Source organism: Pararge aegeria, chromosome 4 (assembly GCF_905163445.1).
Source record: "Pararge aegeria chromosome 4, ilParAegt1.1, whole genome shotgun sequence".
Classification (NCBI taxonomy): domain Eukaryota; kingdom Metazoa; phylum Arthropoda; class Insecta; order Lepidoptera; family Nymphalidae; genus Pararge; species Pararge aegeria.
Genome location: NC_053183.1, coordinates 5,657,999 through 5,681,281, shown reverse-complemented (window position 1 = coordinate 5,681,281; position 23,283 = coordinate 5,657,999). Strand labels below are relative to the sequence as shown.

The window sequence follows — 23,283 nt, the reverse complement described above, 5'->3', positions numbered from 1 at the left end:
CAATTTAAATAACATAAATTATAGAAATGCTTTTATATTTAACAATACAACTTTAAAGATAACTATATTATGGTCTACGATGCTTCCGAGACTACAGTCTAAAACTTTTTGCATGCTTTATTGATATTGATACTACGCCTCATTACATGTTGGGACACATACAAATTCACGTATATTTAATTGCTTAAATAGTAACGATTTGCTTTATTAAATTCGTTTTATTCTAATAATATTTAATGTTATTTTGAAAAAACTTAACGGAAACTAATACATTAGAAAGTTAAAATTGGTCTGTTGTAAACATTATAAACGGTATTTGAGCCATATAAAAGTGGGATAAAAGTAGAACATTGCTTAGCTGAACGTTCATTTCTTAGCAAGTATTTGAAGGAGGAAACTCTACCCGAACATTGAACAAATATTAAACGTGAAAATGATTATTATTCGAATCCATCCCCACATTTTTCAATAAATATCAAATTATTTGATCTAATAAAAAACATGATAAAAATAAAATGAATATTACGATATTCCACATGCACACTATTGATAAAATGATACTCAGAGTTATATAGGCAAGCCGCTACAATATCTTGCGTATAGGGTCGTAAGAAATAAAATGCAGTAATCCATTTTGACAACCATTCATAAGTGGGAGTAATTTAACACAACCCAGTTTTTATGTTGTAGATAACGTGTCCAGAATTACAAAAAGATGTTTTGCTCCTCGAAGAACAAGAAGGCTCTGTGAATTTCAAAATAGGTGTTATGATAATGAAGCCTGGCCAGAAGACTGACGACGAAATGCTTTCGAATGGTAAAGTGTTGTTTTCAATCTCAAAGTTACTTAAGCATCACCTAACTTTTGCAACGTTTTTTGCGATGGTAGTCGATGTACCAAAATAGAATTTGAACCTATATAGATATTATTTTTTTTATTTAAAGGGGTTTACCGTTTATTTGGATCTCTGTGTTTATGAAATATAGAGAACGAGTTATGATTTTAGTAAAACTGGTCGAAAAACATAAATATGATTTTTAAGTGGAGTTTTGGTTGTTGTAAAAATTGCTTTATTATCCACTTCTTAGGGAATTTTAAAATGAATTTAAGTTTTCATAAATTACATAGGTTTGTCTCGAAATCCGCAAAAGGTGAACGAGTCGAACGCATATTTAATGAATGAAAATGGCGTTAATGGTTCAACCAGCCATATCTGACGCAGCTAAGGAATGCAGACATCCTAGGTCGGTCTGATGTTTGAGTTGAGTTTTGCTGTTGTTGCGTTCGCATTTTCATTACTGAACAAGTAACAAAAGAAAGGAAGAAGAATAACATTCCTAAACTCCCCCAGTGAATCTACAACTCAACTAAGAACCAGAAATCCGAGTCTATAGTTGCAATTGTGTCTCAGTAGTCATTCCATGTCATCCTAGTACTAATGGATAAATTAAAAAACGTTTATTATTATTAAATTACTAGCTGTTACCCGCGACTTCGTCTGCGTAGAACTACTACTTCGTGTAAATTTGTTTGGACTGAATAGGCTCTGAAACTATAATGAAACGATTCTAATGAAGCCGGCACATTGAATTATTGAGATTAACATAGGTAGACTTTTCCTGACCCTGATCCCTGACTTAACTTAGTTTAATACGTTTTTGTATACGACATTTTTTGTTTTTCCTTCTTTGGTCAAAACATGTAGGTTTTGTGGACTCGATACTCGTGAGCACGCCACATACAGTTGCCCATGGGAGAAACAGTTTTTTTCTAAATGAACACCAGCTACTTTGAGTGTCTGTCCTTGAGCTTTGTTTATCGTCATAGCGAATGCTGCTTTCAGGGGAAATTGTACTCTTTTGAATTGGAATGGCAAATCGGTAGGGATTATTGGAATACGGGGAATTAACACTTCTTCTCCCTTTGCTGTTCCTGTCATAATTATTGCTCTCACAATATTGTGTCCCAGGTGTGTAATTTGTAGACGTGTGCCATTACACATTCTTGGTGCGTCAAGATTTCGCATCAACAGGACCGGGACACCTACTTTTAGCCTCAACTTATGGGAAGGCACCCCCGATAATTCTAAGGAGTTAAGAAATTCTACAGGGAACGATGTCACTTGCTCAGTGTCCATGACATTGTCTACGGACAGATACTCAACAAAATCACCTCTGACATGATTTGTTCGTTGATCTGCCCCACTACTTCGTTTGTCGGTGCTAAAATTGCCCTTTCGCACAGCCATTGTCTGTTCTTCATATTGGTTGCAAGATCGGGATAGACGTTGTTCTTTAAGTCATCCATGTTACAGACAACATTACAAAATTCACGATTCAATGTAATCATTCCGTCACTATTTGATTCCATACGGTCTTCTCCGATTTTCAGAAGAGCATCCGCATATTGCACCAATTGTGTATCACTGTGCAGTTGTACTCGCATATTTGTAGTCAGACAAAATTTTTTTACATGCACCCATAATGGAGACGCTTTTAAACATGCATTTATTTCATCTGCCGGCGTGCCTCTAGTAATTACCGGCAGAGTCTGTCTAAAATCGCCAGCTAAAAGTACCACCATACCACCCATGATACTTTGGTTACTCTTAATATCTTTTATGGTCCGATCTAGTGCTTCTATCGCTCTTTTGTGGGACATGGTACATTCATCCCAAACCAACAGCTTACATTGCTGTAACATTCGTCCACGGTCACTATTTTTAGTAATGTTACAAACTGGCATTTCCTCATGAGCTAAGTTCAATGGCAGTTTAAGTACTGAATGTGCCGTTCGGCCACCATTAAGTAACGTAGCTGCTATTCCAGAAGAAGCTACAGCAACAGCAACTCCTTTATCTTTACGAATTTGGGCTAAAAGTAAATTTAAAAGAAATGTTTTACCCGTGCCTCCTGGCGCATCCAAAAAGAATAAACCACCTTCGCCACTTTCGATTTTTTGCACAACATTCTCAAAAACTAATCTTTGTTCTGGGTTTAGACGCGGAACAGACTCAGTTATTTGTTGTTGTAAAGAAGCAGCATTGTAACTCAATTCTCTTATTATATCACTGCAAACTTCCCCAGTTCTTTGCGGCCTGCTCAACCCAAAATCTGACAAATCTTTCCCAGTTATAGTTATGACTTGGTCTTCTATCTTTGTTAGGGCTTCATTAAAAATGAAATCATTGTATGTAACGTTTGGATTATGATGTTGTACTCTGTGTAAAATATCGTCGGCCATTTGAATTTTGTACCTTTCCCACAGTTGTTGAGGGTTTGAAAGCCCACATGTCGCTATTAGTATAGCAAAAAGCATTCTCACCTTGGCCGCTGATCTACATTGTGCAGCCTCTTCCAGTGTTATATTCCAATGATTGTCATCCTCCAATAATCCTCTTGCCTCACATGCCTCTCGAAATGTTGAAAATTCTTGATTGTTGTATTTTTTGAGATCATTGAAAGAGGTTGGCCCACGCACATGGTGTAGAAGCATCCTTAAACAAAAACATTCCATGTTAGTAACATGGACTGTTTTTGTGTAAACCCGTCCTAAGGCATCTCCAGATTTGACACCAGGCCAGTTCTGAACCGAAGTTCCTTGAATTCGGCGTTTCCAAGTTTTTCTGGTTGCGTCCCATGTGTAATATCTCGGTACCTCAGCATACATAAGAGTTCTTGCAAACTCATCTCTTATGCAAAGTTCAAAAAAAGCTGTAAGGGTGGTTTTTGGTCGAGTAGATAGTCGCTCGTGGAAATTATCTTCTGTAAAATAAACTCGTTCACCGTTCTCTAAGTGTACACTTAGATGTGTAACGGTGGGGTGCCTTTCGTGCAACGGGAACCCTAATAACCGCCACACGGCTTCGTTGCTGCTAACATAACGACCAGATTGATATGTATGTACTTCATTTACGCGATTTGCAAGCTCTGTGCTCCTAAAATTGAAAATAGCTTGGTCACTGCCTTTGTTAATATATTTGCAGATATATTTGATAGCGCGCACTGAACTGCAAGCCTCAACATTTATATGGGCGTTAAATATTTTTAATAGAATAGCGGAATAAGGGACCACCCAACTATTATCAATAGTGACGTAACTCCCATTTCGTAGTTTCACAGATGCCGTTCGACCTCCGTCTGCTGGTGCTCTTCTACGATAGAGTGGGTATCCGTTTTCACTGTGGACAGTGTCTTTGTGTAATTTGCGAGGAAATTTCTTTGTGCATTTTCCATCTTTCATGCAAGGGCACTGAGGATTTTCAGGTCCACATGGACCATGAATCATGTTTTTAACTATAATATCATGAAGTGTCTTGTCAGTGCTTGGATCGGGTATTTCTGCGCTGATAATATTATCAATTTGATCGGGTCTCAACTTGTCTTTTAACCACAATAATATGTGGACATGTGGTAGGCCACGCTTCTGCCACTCTATGGAATACATAAAGCAGATCACTTCTCCAAATATTCTGCCTTTGGAAATAACAGACATAAGTTTTTTAACTTTCAACCTAAAAACTCTTGCGACTACATCATGCCTATCAATCGCGCTTTGACCCGGCATTAATTCATTTACTATTTCCGGCCATGCTGGGTTGCAAGTAAACGTAACGAATAAGTCAGGGCGACCATATGTACGTACATAAGCAAACGCATCCTGAGTATATTCGTGTAAGTACCTCGGACTATTTACAAATGAAGACGGTAAAATTATCATTCTACCAATATCATTTGGATTTAGATTAGCGTCATTCGCTACTGCGTCTTGAAGGTGGATATAATTTTCTGCTCTTAATTTAGTTTGATTTAATGTTATGTATCGTAATCGTTCACTTTCTACCTTAACGTACATATCAACATAAAACTGATTGGCCAGTTGCCTGCATCGTGATATAATATTAAAATCATTTTCTCTAATCATGATATGAAAGGCATAAAACTCCATACATGATACCTTTTTGTTAGGCAAGGGCAGGCCAGTTACAGGATTGACTTGTGGAATTTGAAAGTGATACCCTTCTTGCCCTTTGCTAAATATTAGCGGATATTGTAACGCATCGTAAAATTTATGTGTATCCGGCACCCTAGTTAGTGTGTTATCACGGGCATGTAAAACTATATCACGGGAAGCAAACTGTTCACCACAAACCATGGCTGCGACTTCATTTATTAAAGGTGCATTATATCGTCTTTCGTGTTCCCCACTTGGTGTACGATCTGGGTGAATCACCAACTTATAATCATCTCCCGGCATTCTTTCTAAGGCTGTTGTGAAAGTGTTTATTAGGCGGTTATGTTCATGCAACATTCTCTGAATCTTTAAGACAATATCCTTTTCTACTAATTGAATGTTTTGACACCTGCGGTCAACCTCGTCGTTTTCATTTCCCATAAAATAAATCTGTAAAAATTTTGGTTGCTCATTATTTGTAGGAAGCAAAGAACCAATCCTATGATAGATTTGACCTTGGATTGTAAAAGTAGATGAAAACCCAGGCATAACCACCTCATTTTCTACACCAAATGACGTCATTTGAAAGCATGAATTATATTTCCTTATTTTGATTAAAAAACGCCGCGATTCGTTGTTATCACCTAAAAGTAAAGACTTCAATGGTTCCTCTGGTTCTCCAAGTATTGGAATTGAAACCTTGCCACCAGAATAACACATACCCGGAGTTTCTTCTTTCCACTTGAGTGCTTCACAATGTATACATTTTTTATCCATTCCACCTATGAGAAGTAATCGATGGTTATTATACTCAATCGATGGGTCATAATCAAAAGCAGCATTGTGGAATGCTCCCCATGTATACATTGTAAACGCAATAAAACGTAAACGTATACGTACGTACGTAAACGTATACCAAAATTCATTTAGTAGGCATATACGATACATAACTGCACCCTGCGTTATCTATCACTCGCATAATTACGGGATCGGGATCGGGATCGGGATAAAAGGTTGCCTTTGTCCTTTTCCAAGGTTCCATCTATCTCTATACCAAAATTCATTTAGTAGGGATATACGATACACAACTGCACTCTGCGTTTCCACCCGTATAATTCCGGGATCGGGATCGGGATCTGGATAAAAAGTACCCTATGTCCTTTCCCAAGGTTCCATCTATCTCTATACCAAAATTCATCAAAATCGGTTCAGCGGTTTAGGCGTGAAAAGGTAACAGACAGACAGACAGACAGACAGAGTTACTTTCGCATTTATAATATTAGTAGGGATTAGTTACAAGAAATTGTAAATAAAGTTTGTTTGCAATCAGCATGTTTTATCTTGAAATAATTCACTGTGACAAAACTTACAGTAACTAAGCAGCAAAAAGTAAACCCAACTTGAATAGACACTTATTATAGATGCCTAGCGTGTATACTATTTTTTTTTGTTGAAAAATTGTTTGGTGTTGAAAAGTATATACGAAAGATAATGCTAGGATACGGGCGACCCGCATGCGTACCAGATACGTAAGCAGATAGATATCCGCATGACAGGAAAAGTGGCCTTAACTGTGAAGCTAGAAATATTGCGATACTCGAAAACGATTCCACTATTGTCGAGCAGCTGTGGCTGTGAAGTACCATACATATCTTATACTAGGGGTACAGATAGCACATACATCCGGTTATCAAACAAAGCCCTTTATCATAATATACTATTTATGTTCACATTCATATATTTTTCACCTTTGAAATACCAGAGACTGATAATTCAGGTAGGCAAATAATTCTGCTATATTATCTCAAATTCACTTTGATTATATAAAAGGCCATATTTCAGAGAAAGGCAACGAGAAATGGGATCGGTTTATTTCACTTCTGGGGGACAAGATTCGATTACGCAGCTGGAACCGCTTTCGAGGAGGCCTCGACGTTAAAGGTGAGACCTTTTGTTCTAAACGAAATCATATGAGAAGTAAACCAATTACGAACGCGCCTTTGTAGATTTGTTAATTTTTTTTAATTTAGATAAAGGTTGTTGTTGAAAACTTTTAAAATTACTATCATTTTGCTGTCGCAGAACTATCGTATCCAATTGCAGGGACTTTATTACAAACATTTTATATAAATAAAATAAAGAGAAACCCTCTCTAACATAAATAAGTGACCTATCCTAAACTGCAGCTCCCCACACACAATAATACTGTATATTTTAAATAAAGCATTTCTACCTATTGTTTTTACCTAGACTTGCACGATATATATATTTTATTGTACGTTAATATATATACATCTTACATAATTCTTAAGTTGTCCCTGTTTGGTAATGATTAACACAAGATATATTTGTATTTTTAAACGTTTATAGAAAGTCCTAAATCGGTGGTATTTGAACCCGCAACTCTGGCTAATAAAAATTATGTGCGATTTTTTTTTTATTTTCGTTCGTTGTATTGAGGCATATTTTTATTAACAATAAAAATAGTTAGTAAATGAACTAAGATTTATCTTTGGCAATTGAGATAACAAATGCTTATCAGTAACTAATTACCAAAATACAAACGGAAAAGTACAAAAATTGCGAAAATTATAATCTAATTTATATGGTAATTACTAACGCAGAATCAGTATGAAACATGGGTGAGGTTAATATTAAGCATTTCCAGGTGACATGACTGGCAGCCATTCCATTTACACAATGCACCAAGGGCACGAGATAATGTTCCACGTCTCAACTATGTTGCCGTTTTCCAAAGACAACAAACAACAGGTCAGTACGAAGTTGTTGATCCATGTTTTTATATTTAGTTTATCTCATTGTTTTCCTTTCAATAAAATAAAATAAAAATTGCCGCCTACACATTTAAAAGTGTTTTAGTCTGAACAAAACCTTCGAAAATATTTTTTTTTTCTTAAATTGAGCGTGAATTTCTACGAAACCAAACTCATTCCAACAATTTAGGATATTCGCCCACTTTGCTAATAAATGAAAAGCCAAGGTTTGTCAGATGGAATTAAGGCTGGATAAAATTTGCTTTCGCTTCGACGATGTTTCACATTTTATACAATCTTAAAATACTTGCTGGTTATATCTATACGCACTTTTAAGAAAAAAAATATTATAAAAATATTAACAATACGTCAGAGTGGGTATCTTATTTGATTTTAAGATAAGATAAGTGGGGGTGGGTGGGCGGACTGAAACAATGATAGCGCATTGGGTAGGAGCTCGACTTCACTTTCGGGGTGCCGCATTCGAATCCCAGCACGCACCTCTAACTTTTCTACATTATGTGCGTTTTAAGTAATTAAAATACCACTTTCTTCAACGGTGAAGGAAAACATCGTGAGGAATCCTGCATGCCTGAAAGTTTTTAATAATCTTCTCAAAGGTGTGTGGAGTCCACCAATCAGTACTGGGCCAGCTTGGTGGACTACGGCCTTAACCCCTTCGCATTGTGGGAGGAGATCCGGGCTTTGTAATGGGCCAGTAATAGGTTGATGTGATGATGAAGTGGCACTACATTTTTATTCGGAATAAATTATGGTAAAAAATGATGAAACAATGATGTGAATTGCTGAAATGATATGATTTTATAATATAAATTAAGATATTTCTTTCCTAACTTTATTCATTCATTTTATAAACAAAGCCCAATTAATTTTGATGAGAAAAAAATGCTGCTTCTCTCACTGCAGTTCTTACTTTTTTAATAAAGTTGTGTTCACATTTTGATAGTGGAGTTGCTACTTTATTATGTTACATTATTCAATAAATTACTTGATGAAGTAATATGGCTATTTTAATAATAATAATAATAATAATTTATTAACCAAAATTCACAAGTAGACTTAAAACTATTATGGTATAATCATAAATTCTTACGAATTTTACCGTACACCACCGTGCCGTCGACAAAAGGTAACATCTAAAGAAATTAATTAACACCCACCTACTTACTACAGCAATCAAGATATTCCATAGAAATAAAGTTCCCTCAATATAATTAGGTAGATACATCGGAAGTTTAAAATTGGTAGTAGGTAGGCAGGTAGGTACTATAAATATATTTTAATATTAACTAACAATCTTATTTAAACCTATATCCTATAACTTTATTAGTAATGTTAACTATAACTATTTAAACTATTGCTATTTACAAAAAACCTTAAGTGGATAACAAAGCAGGTAGTTTAAAAATGCGGTAAGTTAATGCCACGAACGTCCATCGAGCAACGCAATACAGGATGTTCAGTTGTCGCATATTTTTAGGAATTAACTGTTATTGTACTTTGAAATTGTAATTTGTTGATAGTAATGTTTTAATTTAAATTTTATGTTTTTATGTGTTATGGTATCTTTGAGTGACTTAGGTAGCTGATTAATTAGGTAAGGCACAATGTAGTTTAACCTTCTTTTCCCGTACAAGTTATTATATTTTGGTAGACAGAGTTTAGGATTATCAAGCCTACGGGCTGAATATGGAATTTGTGCTTTTCTTAGATTTTCATTAAAATATTCGTCAACTAGCAATGTCAGTTCTGTTTTTTCATGTATAGGAATAATTTTACAGAAAGCAAATATTTTACGGACATCTTCTTTGAAGGTTATTTTTATTTTATTTGGAGTTATTTCTTTTAAAATTCGCAGTTGTAGTGTGAATATTTGATCAAGGTGAGTTTTATAAGTTCTACCGTAGCTTGACAACCCATAAGAGATAATAGATTCGGCTAGTGATTTGTATAGTAATAAAAGTGTTTTATAAGGCATTTTGTATTTAATTAGAGAGAATTTAGCTAAAATTCCTCTAAGCCTATCACATACATGATTAACATGGTATTTCCAATTGAGTCGATCATCTATGACTAGCCCAAGGTAGGTGTGCTTGGCTACTTGCTCAATGGCGCCACAGGTACAAGTCATTGGATCAATAGCGGTTTTAACATGAAGGCAATGGTGAGAATGTGCTATCAGTTTTGGCTTTGACTTGCTTCTGTTATGACTGGAGCTGATGTATATTAATTTAGTTTTATTGGCATTAAGCACTAATCCAACGTCGTGAGACCACTTTGCCAGTGACTCAAAATCAGCTTGCAGTTGCGAAAGTGCATCTTCTACATTATTCCCTGCAGCAACAAGGCATGTGTCGTCGGCAAACTGATAAATCTCACACTTTTTGATGGTGTTAGAAAGGCTATTGACGTAAGTGAGGAAATGCAAAGGTCCCAGTACGGAGCCTTGAGCCGTGCCTTCCATAACGTGAACTGGGAAACTGTCAGCATCATCAACTCTCACTCGGTATGACCTATCTAGGAGATAATTTTTACACCAATTGAGTAGCTTACCTCTGATTCCACTGTCCTCCAGATTTTGCAGTAGTTTTTCATGTTTGAGCGTGTCAAAGGCCTTGCTGTAATCAATAAAGACAACCAAAATATGTTTTTTACTGTCTATATGTTTATAGACGCTATCTGTGAACGCTGAAAGCAGTTGGGAAGTATTTTTATGGGGTTGGAAACCGTATTGATTGTTAGTCAAAATATCGTGGCTGTCATAAAACGCATGTACTTGGTTACTTATGTATTTCTCAATTATCTTATTGACCGTTGGTAAAATAGTTATAGGTCTGTAGTTGTCACAGTCCGCGCGACTGCCTTTTTTATAGATTGGTCTTACAATACCAGTTTTTAGAGTGGCGGGGTATTTACCTGTAACTACACTTAAATTTATTAGATTAGACAGAACCGATTTAATTTTTCCACAAAGCATTTTTATATCAACAGCTCTTATCCTGTCTACTCCTGGAGCTTTGTTACTATTTAAAGAATTAACAATTTTTTCTACCGATTTAGGATCTGCTGGTTTGAACCGCATGGAAACATTCGCTGGTGACTTATAAGTGGATTGATCGAGCAATGGTGTCGAGCATTTGGGCATAATATTATTGACACTATTACTGAAAGTATTAGCGAATTTATTTGCAATATCTTTATTAGTAATGCCAAGACTGCCAAAAGAGTTTTGTAGTACTTCGTCTATTGAAGACTTAATTTTACCCGTCAGTCTATTCAATATACACCAAAGATTTTTAGAGTTATGTTTATTAGTGATAATATCTGATTTTGTGGTTTTATTTTTCGTATTTTGAATTAACATATTGGCGTAATTTCGAGCTTTGTTGTATTTTACTTTTACTATAAAATCATTTGTGTTTTTTATCCATTTTAAGAACAAATCATCTCTATACTCACAAGCTCTAACAATTTTTTTATTTATCCAGTTATTTTGATTTCGTGCGATGTTAGTTTTTATTTTAAGTTTAAATTCAGATTTTTCATAACATTCCGAAAGTTTGGTGTGTAGGTAGTTGTAAATGGTTATTGGGCATCTCATGCCAGTAGTAGGACCCCAATCTATTTGTTCTAAAGAAGTAAATAGCTTTTGGTTATCTATACAAGTTTTATATTTTACAACACCCTGTGAATGAGGACCGAGGCAAGCAAGTATTACAGCCCGGTGGTCCGCCAGTATCGTACCGATCGCCGCAGTGTATAGATCTTGTGTGCGGGATCGTGCATAGATGTGGTCTATACATGATTTGCATACTTTGCCGTTAGTTATTTCTATCCGTGTATGTGCAGTGATTCCGCACACAAGACCCATACTATGCAACATATTGTTATATTTATGTTTTACAGGGTTGTCTATACTCAAATTAATGTTGATATCGCCTAGTAAGAAAAAATCTGTGGTTTTTGTACATTTTTCAATAGTAGAAAGAAGATCGTCAATAAAAAGCTTTTTACTTAAATTAGGAGGACGGTATACAGCACAAATGTTCGCAGTGTAGTTAGATGTAGTGGTTATAGTAAGTAATATGTTTTCAAAGCTTTTAGATGTTACATTTGTTATGGTGCATTTATGTTTGTTACTTACGTAGATGATAATGCCACCACCACTTCTTGACTTTCTTAAAGCTGTGAACATTTGGTAACCATTCATATGATATAGGCAACTTATATTATCAGAGATATTAGCCTCTGTGATAATAATAACATCGATACACTTCTTTGAAGTAAATATACACTGTTCAAGCGAGTTAAAGTTTTTTATAATGGATCTGATGTTAAAATGTATACACACTAAGCTTACATTCATATTCGGAATACTACCAAGAAATTCGTTAATGTTTAAACAGTCTGATAATTCATAAATATTATTAAGTGCACTGTCCATATTGAAGCGTAGCTATTTAACTTGTTTAAGAGTGATGTAAGAGTAACTTAAGAATTGGGTCCTTTATTTTTAATGTTGATAAGGCCATTTAAATCTGCCATCGTTTTTAATGTATATGTTTTTGAGTCGTCATCTTTGCGTGCCTTAACGAAACCTTGTTTGAACCATACGTACTTGAATCTCTGATTGGTTTTCAACTCTTGCTTTGCCATCCACAATATTTTTTTGTTATTTTTCGTCATTGCTTCATTGATATAAACTATATCCTTATTATTTTTCTCTGAGGGGCAAATATCCGCTACCGTAGTTTTAATGTTTTTAGCAGCCATTATCCATTTTACTTGAGTATTTTCGTCCTGTAGCTCCACTTTAATATTAGGAGGTTGATCTTTCCTCCCTTGTAGTCTACGTAAGCTTTTTATTCCTTCTATTGACTGTTGTAGCTTTAATGCCACCTTTTCTACTAATTTGATATCCGCATCCATACTCTGATAGGGGACATTTGCTATTTCTACACAATCAATAAGCTTTTCTTGCTCCAATTCCTGTAGTTGTTGCTCGAGGGCTCCAACACGTGTTTCAAGGTTATTATTTTTATTCGTTAATTCCACATTTTTCTTCTCGAGGTTTTTAATGGTTTGTTTAAACGCATCAATACACCCCACTACCTCGTCTAATTTTGCGCTATGAAACTGCAAAGACTCATTAAGTTCACGCATCTCACTTCTGATTGCCTTTTCAACCTCTCTGCTTATGTTGCTCAACAGGTTCTTTGCGTTAATTTGAACAGGCGTTTCTTCTTCTTCATCGTCTTCTTCCGGGATGATGATGGATGAGTTACGCCGCGGTGATTCCCGTTGGCATTCCAGGCAGGTCCACTCTAAGCTGGAGGCTGCTTTAAGTGCGGTGATCTGTTTATTGCTTAAACCACTACATCTGGTGTTGAGATGCACAATTTTTTCACACTTGCTGCACTCTAATCCAGGAAGAGATTTAGTAATCGATTTTTTGCAAATGTCACACTTAGACATTGTTGATAGGTAGGTAGTTACTATAGAAAAATATGTGCGTAACTGTGTAACGTGTGTCACGTGTGACCGATCGTCGACGACTTAATTGCAATAGTCAATTAATTTATTTAGCTTGTCGATCCATCCAGAGGCAAAGGCTTATATTTACATATTCTATAACTGCCTAAATTTACTTCCGTGCTATATCATTATTTCTATAAATATAGAAGCTGGCAAATTTTAATTTTAAATTAGCCTCGTCGCATCTACCCCTTACCGGCCCACTACAGGGCACGGGTCTCTTCCCACAATTTGAAGGGAATGCGGATTGGTGGAATTCACACACCTTTGAGAACTTTATGGAGAAGTATGCAGTATACTCTCAGGTATGCAGGTTGCCTCACAATGTTTTATGGCTTAAAACGCATATAACTTACAAAAGTTAGAAGTGCTGATGAAACGAAATGAAAGCGCTGAATCACTGCCAATTCCAAACTCCGGGATGATACTAAGAATTGCTTGATAGAAAAACCCAATACTATCGCTCACTCACAATTACACAAACTAGGCAGTTGCTAGACTCTACTACTAGTAGGTAGGAACACCAAATGTTATCAAGACCAAATTAGTTGCCCTTCCAAAAATTATAAATTTGATAATTATGAAATAAAAACCGTTTCTATAATTAATCAGTGAGTAGGACTTCGGCTTCACTTTCGGGGGCCCGAGTTCGAATTCACGCAACTCTAACTTTTCTAAGTTTTATGCGTTTAAAGCGATCAAAAAATATCTTGCTTAAACGGAGTGTGGGGAAACCTGCATGCCTGAGAGTTCCCTATAATGCTCTCATCAGCCGCACTGGCGTGTTGGATTAAGGCCTTAGCGTCTTCTCATTTAAGGCTTCTTCAGAATATACGAGAAGAAAAAAATATATTTTTTTTTTTAATTTTACTACAAGTTTGCACTTGACTGCAATCTCACCTGGTGGTAAGGATGATACAGTCTAAGATCGTAGCGGACTAACCTGTTATGGAGTATAGTAGTCATACCCCTCTTATCGGTTTCTACGCGACATCGCACCCAAACGCTAAATCGCGTAGTGGCACATCTTTGTCAGTTGGGTGGTAACTAGCCACCCATTATTATTTACTAAGTAAATAGCAAGTATGCTATTTACCTAATACATATGACGTTTATGCAATTAACTGACACTTGACGATTACCTAATCAGCATATTGAAACGAATATGTACCACATTTAAACGCGTAGGTGTAGGTCATTTGCATGAACTAATTTGTGAGATTGCTTGAGATCCGTAGCTGTTCCATAATGGATTCTATGTTAATGCCAGTTACAGTAAGATCCGATTTAAAACGCTTGATAAAATAAAAACTGGCGCTTGATTTTAGTTTTAGATAATAATGTAAATGAGGTTGTGCGGACAGTTAACGTTAGGTACTTTGTAACCATACTAAAATAATATAAAAGTGAAAGAGATGGGTATAGGAAAATATTCATCCCGAAAAAGCTGATAAAAGTGGGATTGTAAAAAAATTGGCATAGGTATAAATAGTTTGAATACTGGAGACGGGAATGGGATACATTTTAAAAGGGTTCCTGCAGAAAAGTACTAAAATATCTAAGCCGTAGTTCACCACGCTGGCCCAGTGCGGATTGGTGGACTCCACACGCCTTTGAGAACATTATGGAGTACTCTTAGGCATGCAGGTGTCCTCACGATGTTTTCCTTGTCTGTTAAAGATAGAGTTAGACATGCGTGCTGGGGTTGAAGTCGACCCCCCGGAAGTGATTACGAAGTCCTACCCACTGGGTTATCACCGCTTTTGATGCCTACGTTACAAAACATGTGTACATGTTAATTAAATGATGGCGATGACTACATTAGAAAACTTAAAACTAAAGCTACGAGGCTTCCAAATGCGCACTGGTCTAAGAAGAAACCCAGAACCAACTTAACCGGGTGTCCTTTTTGTTATCACCATCTCCACTGTCAGTTTAAACTAGCAACCTGGTTAGAGTAATCATCAACCAGGTTGCTAGCCATCTTTCTTACCAGGCCAAGTTAGCAAACGCGTTTCGAGGCAATAAGTGAATTTCACTTACTTTAATATACATGTCATAACTACCTATAATAATGTCATCTGACATTTTAAGAGAAGTCAATAACGTATGAATGAATGAATGAATATACTTTTATTGCACAGCACAAAAAGTACATAGAACAAAAAGAAAAAATAACAAAACAACGTATACAATTTTAACTAGTAGGCTTCAATTGCACCTTAAAAATATATTTGTCTTAAAGTACGTACGTTACGAAATATAAATAAATAGACTACGACAATACATACATCGCCACCTTTACAGCTCCAAAGTAAGCGTAGCTTGTGTTGTGGGTACTGTAATGATTGATCAATTTTTTTAATAATAATATACATAAATACTTATAATTTATAAATAAATACCCAGAAACTGAAGAACATTCATGTTCATCATCCAAACATTTTCCAGTTGTGGAATCGAACCCACAGCTTTGACTCTGAAAGTAGGGTCGCTGCCCGCTGCGCCAATCGGCCGTCGTAATATATCACGTTAACTCATTTTACAATATAAAAGCTAAAAGCTAGCTTTCGTGATACCAAGGATTACGTAACAAAGCCGGCCTACCGACTTGAACCGCGCGGCTTTGGCGACTTTACATAGTCGCCAAGACCGCAGGCTGTTAGTTTCCCTACGAATAATTGAAAGGCGAGTTCAAGCTACGAGGTTTATTATGGTTCGACTCTTTGGTACGGTCCAATTTTAAGATCCCATACCGCGTAACTTACATCGTCAAATAGAGGTAGAGACAACTCTGACGATGTAAGCCGTGCTATGTCGCATGTGTCGCACTGGTTTACTGTCAATAATTTACTTTTAAATGCAAAAAAAACTAAGTGTGTGGAATTTATTTTACCAAATGTAAAGAAAGTTAATAAAAATATAATAATAAATGGAGAATCACTAAAAATGGAAGATTCCACAGTTTTTCTGGGCATGACCTTGGATTGTAAGCTTCAGTGGGGTACCCATATAGATACACTAGCAGGTAAACTAAGCTCGGCTGCCTACGCCGTCAGGAAAATTAGACAGATTACTGACGTAGAAACAGCAAGACTTGTTTACTTCGCGTACTTTCATAGTGTGATGTCTTACGGGATCTTATTATGGGGCAAAGCTGCTGATATTGAAACTATATTCATATTGCAGAAAAGAGCTGTACGGTCAATATATAAACTTAAATCACGTGAATCCCTCCGTGAAAAATTTAAAGAAATTGGTATACTTACGGTAGCCTCACAATACATTTATAACAATATAGTATTTGTAAGACAACATATTAGTCTTTATAAACAAAAAGTGGATATAAACAGTCGACTTACAAGAAATGGTCATAAATTAGTGACATCTGCATATCGTCTGCGAAAGGTGCAGAAGTCATTTGTGGGATTGAGTATACGCTTTTATAATATGATTCCTAAGGTAATTTTGGACCTACCAATCCATAAGTTTAAAGAATGTGTTAAAACACATTTATTACAGCGAGGTTATTATACAATTGATGAGTTTCTTAATGACAAGGTTGCTTGGAAGCATCCGGCTCCGCTTTCATCTCTCACAAGATAGAAAAATGAATGTTAAAATATAAAATGTAAATTTTTGATGTTGGAAAAGAGCAACTGCTGAGTTTCTTGCCGGCTTCTTCTCGGTAGAATCTGCCTTCCGAACCGGTGGTAGAGTCACTACACACGGACAGACTTGACGTTTCAAAAGTGCTTGTATTAGGCCTACTTGAAATAAATGAATTTTGAATTTTGAATTTTTGAATTTTGAAATACCGCGAAATTATTATTTTTAAATACTAGGCCAATTCTATTAACTGCAAAAAGACTCAATTATTTTAAAGATAACTCTTTTGGGGTTCCGTACCTACCCAAAAGGTAAAACGGGATCGTATTACCTAAGACTACGCTCCGTCCGTCACCGCTGTATCTCATGAACCGTGCTAATTATAAACTAGAAATTTTTCACAGATAATTTATTTTGGTTGCTATTATAATAACAAACACTAAAAAACAGTAAAATAAATATTTTAGCGGACTCCCATGCAACTGAAATTATTATTTTTTTTGCTGTTTTTTTGTATAATGGTACGGAACCCTACGTCCACGAGTCCGAATCGCACTTGACCTTTTTTTTCATTCCTTGGGAATAATAATAATAATAAAATCATTTATTCGCACGATTATTAAATTGTGACAGAAATCATAGCTCAGTACTATGTATGGTTGAATCACTGGTACCTAATCTGAGTAAAAACTCGTACTATAGATATCAGTGCACTCCCCTATATAATTTTTGATACAATAACATAAGACTACGACAAGTATATTTTATTTTGGATATAGATTTAACATGCAACATGCAAAAATATTAAAGAAAAATAAATAAAATGTTTATTTTTGGAGATTGGGTAATTAAATGGTGATTTAAATGATTTAACAGGGTAATGCAGTAAGTGGATGTATGTGCGTACGGGTGTGTATAAGTGTGTGCATGAGTGTATGTGTGTGTGTGTGTGTGAACGTATGTGCGTGCGTGTAGGTGCTGCGTGCGTGTTCGTGAGGAAAATAAAGTGTATGTGTGTGTGGGTGGATGTGTGGGGGAAGTGTCATGGATTTATGTAGTACAAGGTACATGTGAGATAATGTCATTTTTGAATGGATAGTAGATTTTCTGTGCTATCATAATCCAGCGCAAGAAGCCAGTCATGGACCTGCTTTTTACATCTATAGGATGATAGTGAGTGAACGGAAAGAATTTTATTGGCCTTATTGTATATGATGCTACCAAGGAAACAGAAAATTTTTTGTGAAAAGGAAGTGCAGAATTTGGGAATATTGCATAAGCTGTTTTTGCGACGTTTATCTTTAAATTTCATAATTGACTCCTGATTCCTTGGGAATAGCAGTGGTATATCGGACTCTTATTAACAAAAACCCCACTGTGTTCCAAATCGTTGTCTCGAGGCTGGGTTACGGGAACGTTTTCGTACCTCACACACATCTACATCAAGTTACTCATAGATCCACCTAACGAAGATACCTTGTTAGATTAAGTTTAATAATAAAAACTGCTTCAAAGTTTCAGTCTTCAGTGAATTATTTATAAGTCCAAATTTAATAAGTCTACACTAATATATTCTGTTCGAATAATAGCTGTTGCCTGTGTTCTTTGTCAGCATTAAAAGTAACGGAGAGTTACATAGTACTTTCCGTCCTTTCAGCTAACTCTATGCCAAAAATCATGTTTATTGTTTGCTTGGTTAGAGGTTGAAAGAATGACAAACAACAAGACAAACACACTTTCGCATTCATAGTATAAGTAAGTAAGTATTATAAGTAGGGCACATAGCTCGGAGAACCGATGGCCGTTAGGGTCCCGAGGTGCTGGAATGGCGACCCCGAAGAGGTAGACGGATGGCATCAAGCGAGTCGCTGGGAGCCACTGAACTCAAGCGGTACAAGACCGTGGTATTTGGAACTCCTTACAAAAGACCTATGTCCAGCAGTGGAATTCAATAGGTTAAAGTGTTGTGTTGTTTCGCCTTTTCAATGTTAGTAAAAAAGTAACTTTTATCTTAAATTTTTCTATATGTTCGTGTGGTGAACAATAAAAGTGTATTCATTAATAGAAGTGTGTTTTTAACTTAACTTAGCAACCAATCAACATGATTTTTAGCATAGAGCTAGTTAAAAGGACGGAGAGTACGTAGGGCCATTACTAGCTGTTTGATGTAGCACACTAATAGTTTTTAATAAAATATAGGTGTAAGTGTGTTTCTTTATTTGCTAGTTAACATGTTAAATGAGGTAACTTGTGTACCAAATCTAATCACGCGTCTTTTTTACTTGGTAATGTTACAGTTGGAGAGGAAGCGGCACATCGGCAACGATATAGTAAACATCGTGTTCACTGAAGACTCTACCCATAACACATTCAATCCGCAGTGCGTCAAGAGCCACTTTACACGTATCCTTTGAATATTTCAATGTGATTTAACTGACCTGTATAAAAGGGACGAATCTAGTAGAAATTTCACACCCGGATTTCAAATTATCTACTAATATTGTAGATATCGTTCAACTCTCAACTTGTCGATGGAGGAACTAAAAGTCAAAGAGAGTTTATCGTCGACTGTGCAGATATTAATCCTCAAGTTCTTTGGACATATAACAAGGAATAAACACTCCATGGAACGACTCATCGTCCAGGGGAAAGTGGTAGGCAAACGGTCACGCGGTCGATCACCCACGCGTTGGACAGACATAATAAAAGCTGCAACACAAAGCTTCATAGTCTAATGTTCCCGATACGCTGAAGACCATAATAAGTGGAGGCGCATCTCGGGGGCTGCTGTAGCCAAAGAAAATGTATCATCGTCAACCACGATCACTCTGTCAAGAGTGAACGACTAAGGAGATTTTAGAGATATATTTAGAGAAAATTTTTACGTAATTTTTCCATATAGGCTGGATAGTAACTATATAGATAAACGATAAAAAAGCTTAGATGTGAATTGCCCTGTGAGATGGTGATAACAAAAAAACCAGCTAATTTGGTTGTGGAGTCTTCATAGACCAGAGCGCGTTTGGAACACGCCTAGCTTTAGTTCTAAGTTAACGAATATAGTTATCTCGTAACTCAAAATGAAACATCATAAGTAATGTAAAAGGACAAAGAGGTTTTTGAATTTTACTATCCAGATTATGCTAAATTTTTGTGGACTCGAGAATCGAACCCCAAACTTGTGATCCTTAATCAAAAATACTAACCTCAAGACCAACGAGGCAGTTCAAGTGGGAGTACAATGCAACAAAATTATGTTTGCATGAATAAATTTTATTTAAGGCAAAATATTGTGCAATTTTCTATACATGTGGCATATAGTCATACACGTGCCAAGAATCTCGATTCGCAATAAGCAACAAGCAGCTTTGTAGAAGTTTGATGAAATATCGACTTCCATATTGCGCGCGATTTATTGAATTGAGATGAAGTCGTTTAATAGAATACCACGTAGCATATTTAGGTAGCTTTTAAATATATCGGTTGTATGATAACAGTTGACATGTAAATCAAGAAGTATATAAACAGCCACACAAATACCTTACATCGCTGTACTTGAAATTGCTTTAAATAATCGGCGTATTTTTTAAAATATGACCGCCGATCTTTTCTAGCATACTTGATCGATTTTCGTGATTCTTTTCTATTTAGTATAATTACTTTGTCGAATGATATCATGCCGATGTTTAGTGGCTGAGTTGATGACTGAAAGGGGCTTACAGCCTTCATCATACCATCCCATTGCCGACCCACTACAGGGCACGGGTATCCTCCCATAATGAGAAGGGATTAAGGCCGTAGTCGACCACGCTGGCCCAGTGCAGATTGGTGGACTTCACACACCTTTGAGAACATTATGGAGAACTCTCAGGTATGCAGGTTTCCTCACGATGTTTTCCTTTACCGTTGAAGCAAGTGATATGTTAATTGCTTAAAACGCACGTGACACGTTAGAGGTGCGTGCCGAGATTCGAACTCACCCTCTCGAAAGTGAAGTCCATCCACTTGGCTATCACCGCTACCCTACAACCCTACCCTCTTTTAATCCAAAGGCTCGGTTTTTTCATCAACGAAACGTTTCCAAGGAGAGTTGACGTCGAACAGGCAGTCGGTCGTAAAACTACGCCAAAATCAAAACAACAAGTCTATCTTCAAGATCGTAGAAGCCATATTGTGGTAACTCTACGTAACGTTAGATAAGGGCAAGAAGAAGAAGACAATTTTTTGTTTTAGACGTTGGACCGTTTTATTGATTTTGGTTCACTCGACTTCATCCGCCTAATTCCAAAGCACGGAAGTAAGGCAAGAGCCAAAATTCGGAGCTCCTGTCTTTGACACAGTTGGGCTTGGACTCATTTAGTGCATATATCGTATTGGGTTGGGCACCACCCTCATTAAACTAAACATAATCCCAAAGTTTTAATACTTCTATAAAAACAACTTGTAATAAAAAATATGTTACTATCGTTGCAAAAGTCCAATTTAAAGTTAGAAATAATTATTTTTATTTGGTAATAAAGAATACAGCCAGAGGCCAAACATACTCATAATAAACCAAACAAGATGTCAAATAACAATATAATACCAATAAATAATGAAATTAAAATAAACAGGTTCCACTGCATTAAAAAAAAAATTACACTTTCCTGTTTTAAATGTATCATGAAACGAGATACACGTTAGAAAGCTATGTCGTAATTAATGTATTTCCCAGAGCACCCTGCAGTACTCTATCTAACCGAATGGCTGTCCGGACAACAAATGTCCCGTATTTTCACTCTCCCCATATCGTAGCTGATGAATCTGTCTCTGTCTACACATCCACATCCGGCCTTTTACATTAGTCTGAGTAAAGCAATAAACCGTGCGACCCAGACTAGATAGTTTATCCAATTTGGACTCTGTTAAGTTGTTTTGTTGATTATTGCGGTACTTAATGCTTTTAAACATGTATACTTCGGAGTTTATTTTTAACAACTGAGAATATACATACATAGTTTGTCGGCCGATTGGCGCAGTGGGCAGAGACCCTGCATTTGATTCCAAGGCCGTGGGTTCGATTCCCAAAACTGGAAAATGTTGCTGGGTGTTTATCTGTATGTTATAAGTATTTATGTACATTATTCATAAAATTATTCATCAGTCATCTTAGTACCCATAACACAAGCTACGCTTACTTTAGGGCCAGGTGGCGATGTTTATATTGTCTTATTATATTTATTTATTTATTATTTATAGTATGGACAAATTCATTTGTTGAAAATGTTGTCTTCGTGAGGTTATCTCTTTGACGACAACAAAAAAAATAACACTGCCGCGTAGTGTTTGCATCCCCTTCGATCAGAGATGTCACAATGATGAAAGTGATACGATTCATTGGTACGCATACTCGATACTGGATGAAAAATTACATGACCATCGGTCTGGAAATTTATCGAAATTACCAGAGCAACAAATTTAAAACCGAACGTAAGTATTTAAATATGTAGAGTTCATTTCGGAATATTCGATATCGCCGGGCATTCAGCAAACGCTTTTTATGTTAGCGTTAAAGATATGGCAATATTTTCCCCTCCGACTAAGCGTATGGCTTGTGCTAGGATTGAGTGTGACTATAGTCCAATGGGTGCGATTTAAACTTCCGAACTTTAGGATTTTAGTCTACGCCTGTTACCTTGCTGCCTCGTTGGTCTAGTGACTACGAATCATGATGTAGGTACAATTCTTGTGTTGTGTTTGTTCAGTCTCACACCAGACAGAGTTAGTAGTTTAGCGTTCAAAATCCCGTTTAACGGAGAGCTGTTAAGGACAGATTTACTCCTATTAAGTTTACATAACGCTTTGTCAATGCTATGCGCACTTGTAATTGACGTGCATATCAGCCCATGTTTTTGTGTGTGTGCTATATTTTAAAACGTGTAATATTCATGATGTTAGTGCTCTTAATAAAAGAAATAAACAAAATAAAATAAAATATCACGTTGAGAAATTATACTAGGGCTTCAGAACAAAAGCTTCATTACAAGGCATGCGATATATGGCTTTAAATTATTGAATATTTCAATAAAAGCTTTACGGTACTTATTTATAGCGAGTTTGCAATGTACCTACGTGAACACTGTGAGCCGGCACAAACAATAATTGAATACGAATTTGTCCGCATGCAACGTTTGGTACTCGGTACACTTGCGTCAATACTCAACAACTAATTTGAGAGCTCTTTCATAAAATATATATGGGAATAACCATTGTGCTAATTTAAGGTTTTCATTCAAACTCGCAGCACAGCCTCAACGAGATATGGAAAAAATGCAATTGATGATGATGACATTGTTATTTATGTTGAATTTTTTATTCTTTGAACTTTATGACTGAAAAAGATACTTTTAC

General features: G+C 36.2%; 2 protein-coding genes across 2 annotated transcripts in view; one reads left to right on the top strand and one right to left on the bottom strand.

Annotated features, from left to right (window-relative positions):
* Positions 1-23,283, bottom strand: part of LOC120623248 — a 273,880-nt gene that overhangs the window by 227,502 nt on the left and 23,095 nt on the right. The gene's annotated exons all lie outside the window — the stretch shown is intronic.
* The window catches only part of LOC120623496 (GTPase-activating Rap/Ran-GAP domain-like protein 3), a 101,106-nt gene that overhangs the window by 60,125 nt on the left and 17,698 nt on the right, over positions 1-23,283 (top strand). Inside the window, exons 7-10 of the mRNA XM_039889541.1 lie at positions 691-817; positions 6,797-6,895; positions 7,623-7,726; positions 19,191-19,296. Of these exons, the coding sequence (XP_039745475.1) occupies positions 691-817; positions 6,797-6,895; positions 7,623-7,726; positions 19,191-19,296 (436 nt within the window). The remainder of the gene's footprint in view (positions 1-690; positions 818-6,796; positions 6,896-7,622; positions 7,727-19,190; positions 19,297-23,283) is intronic.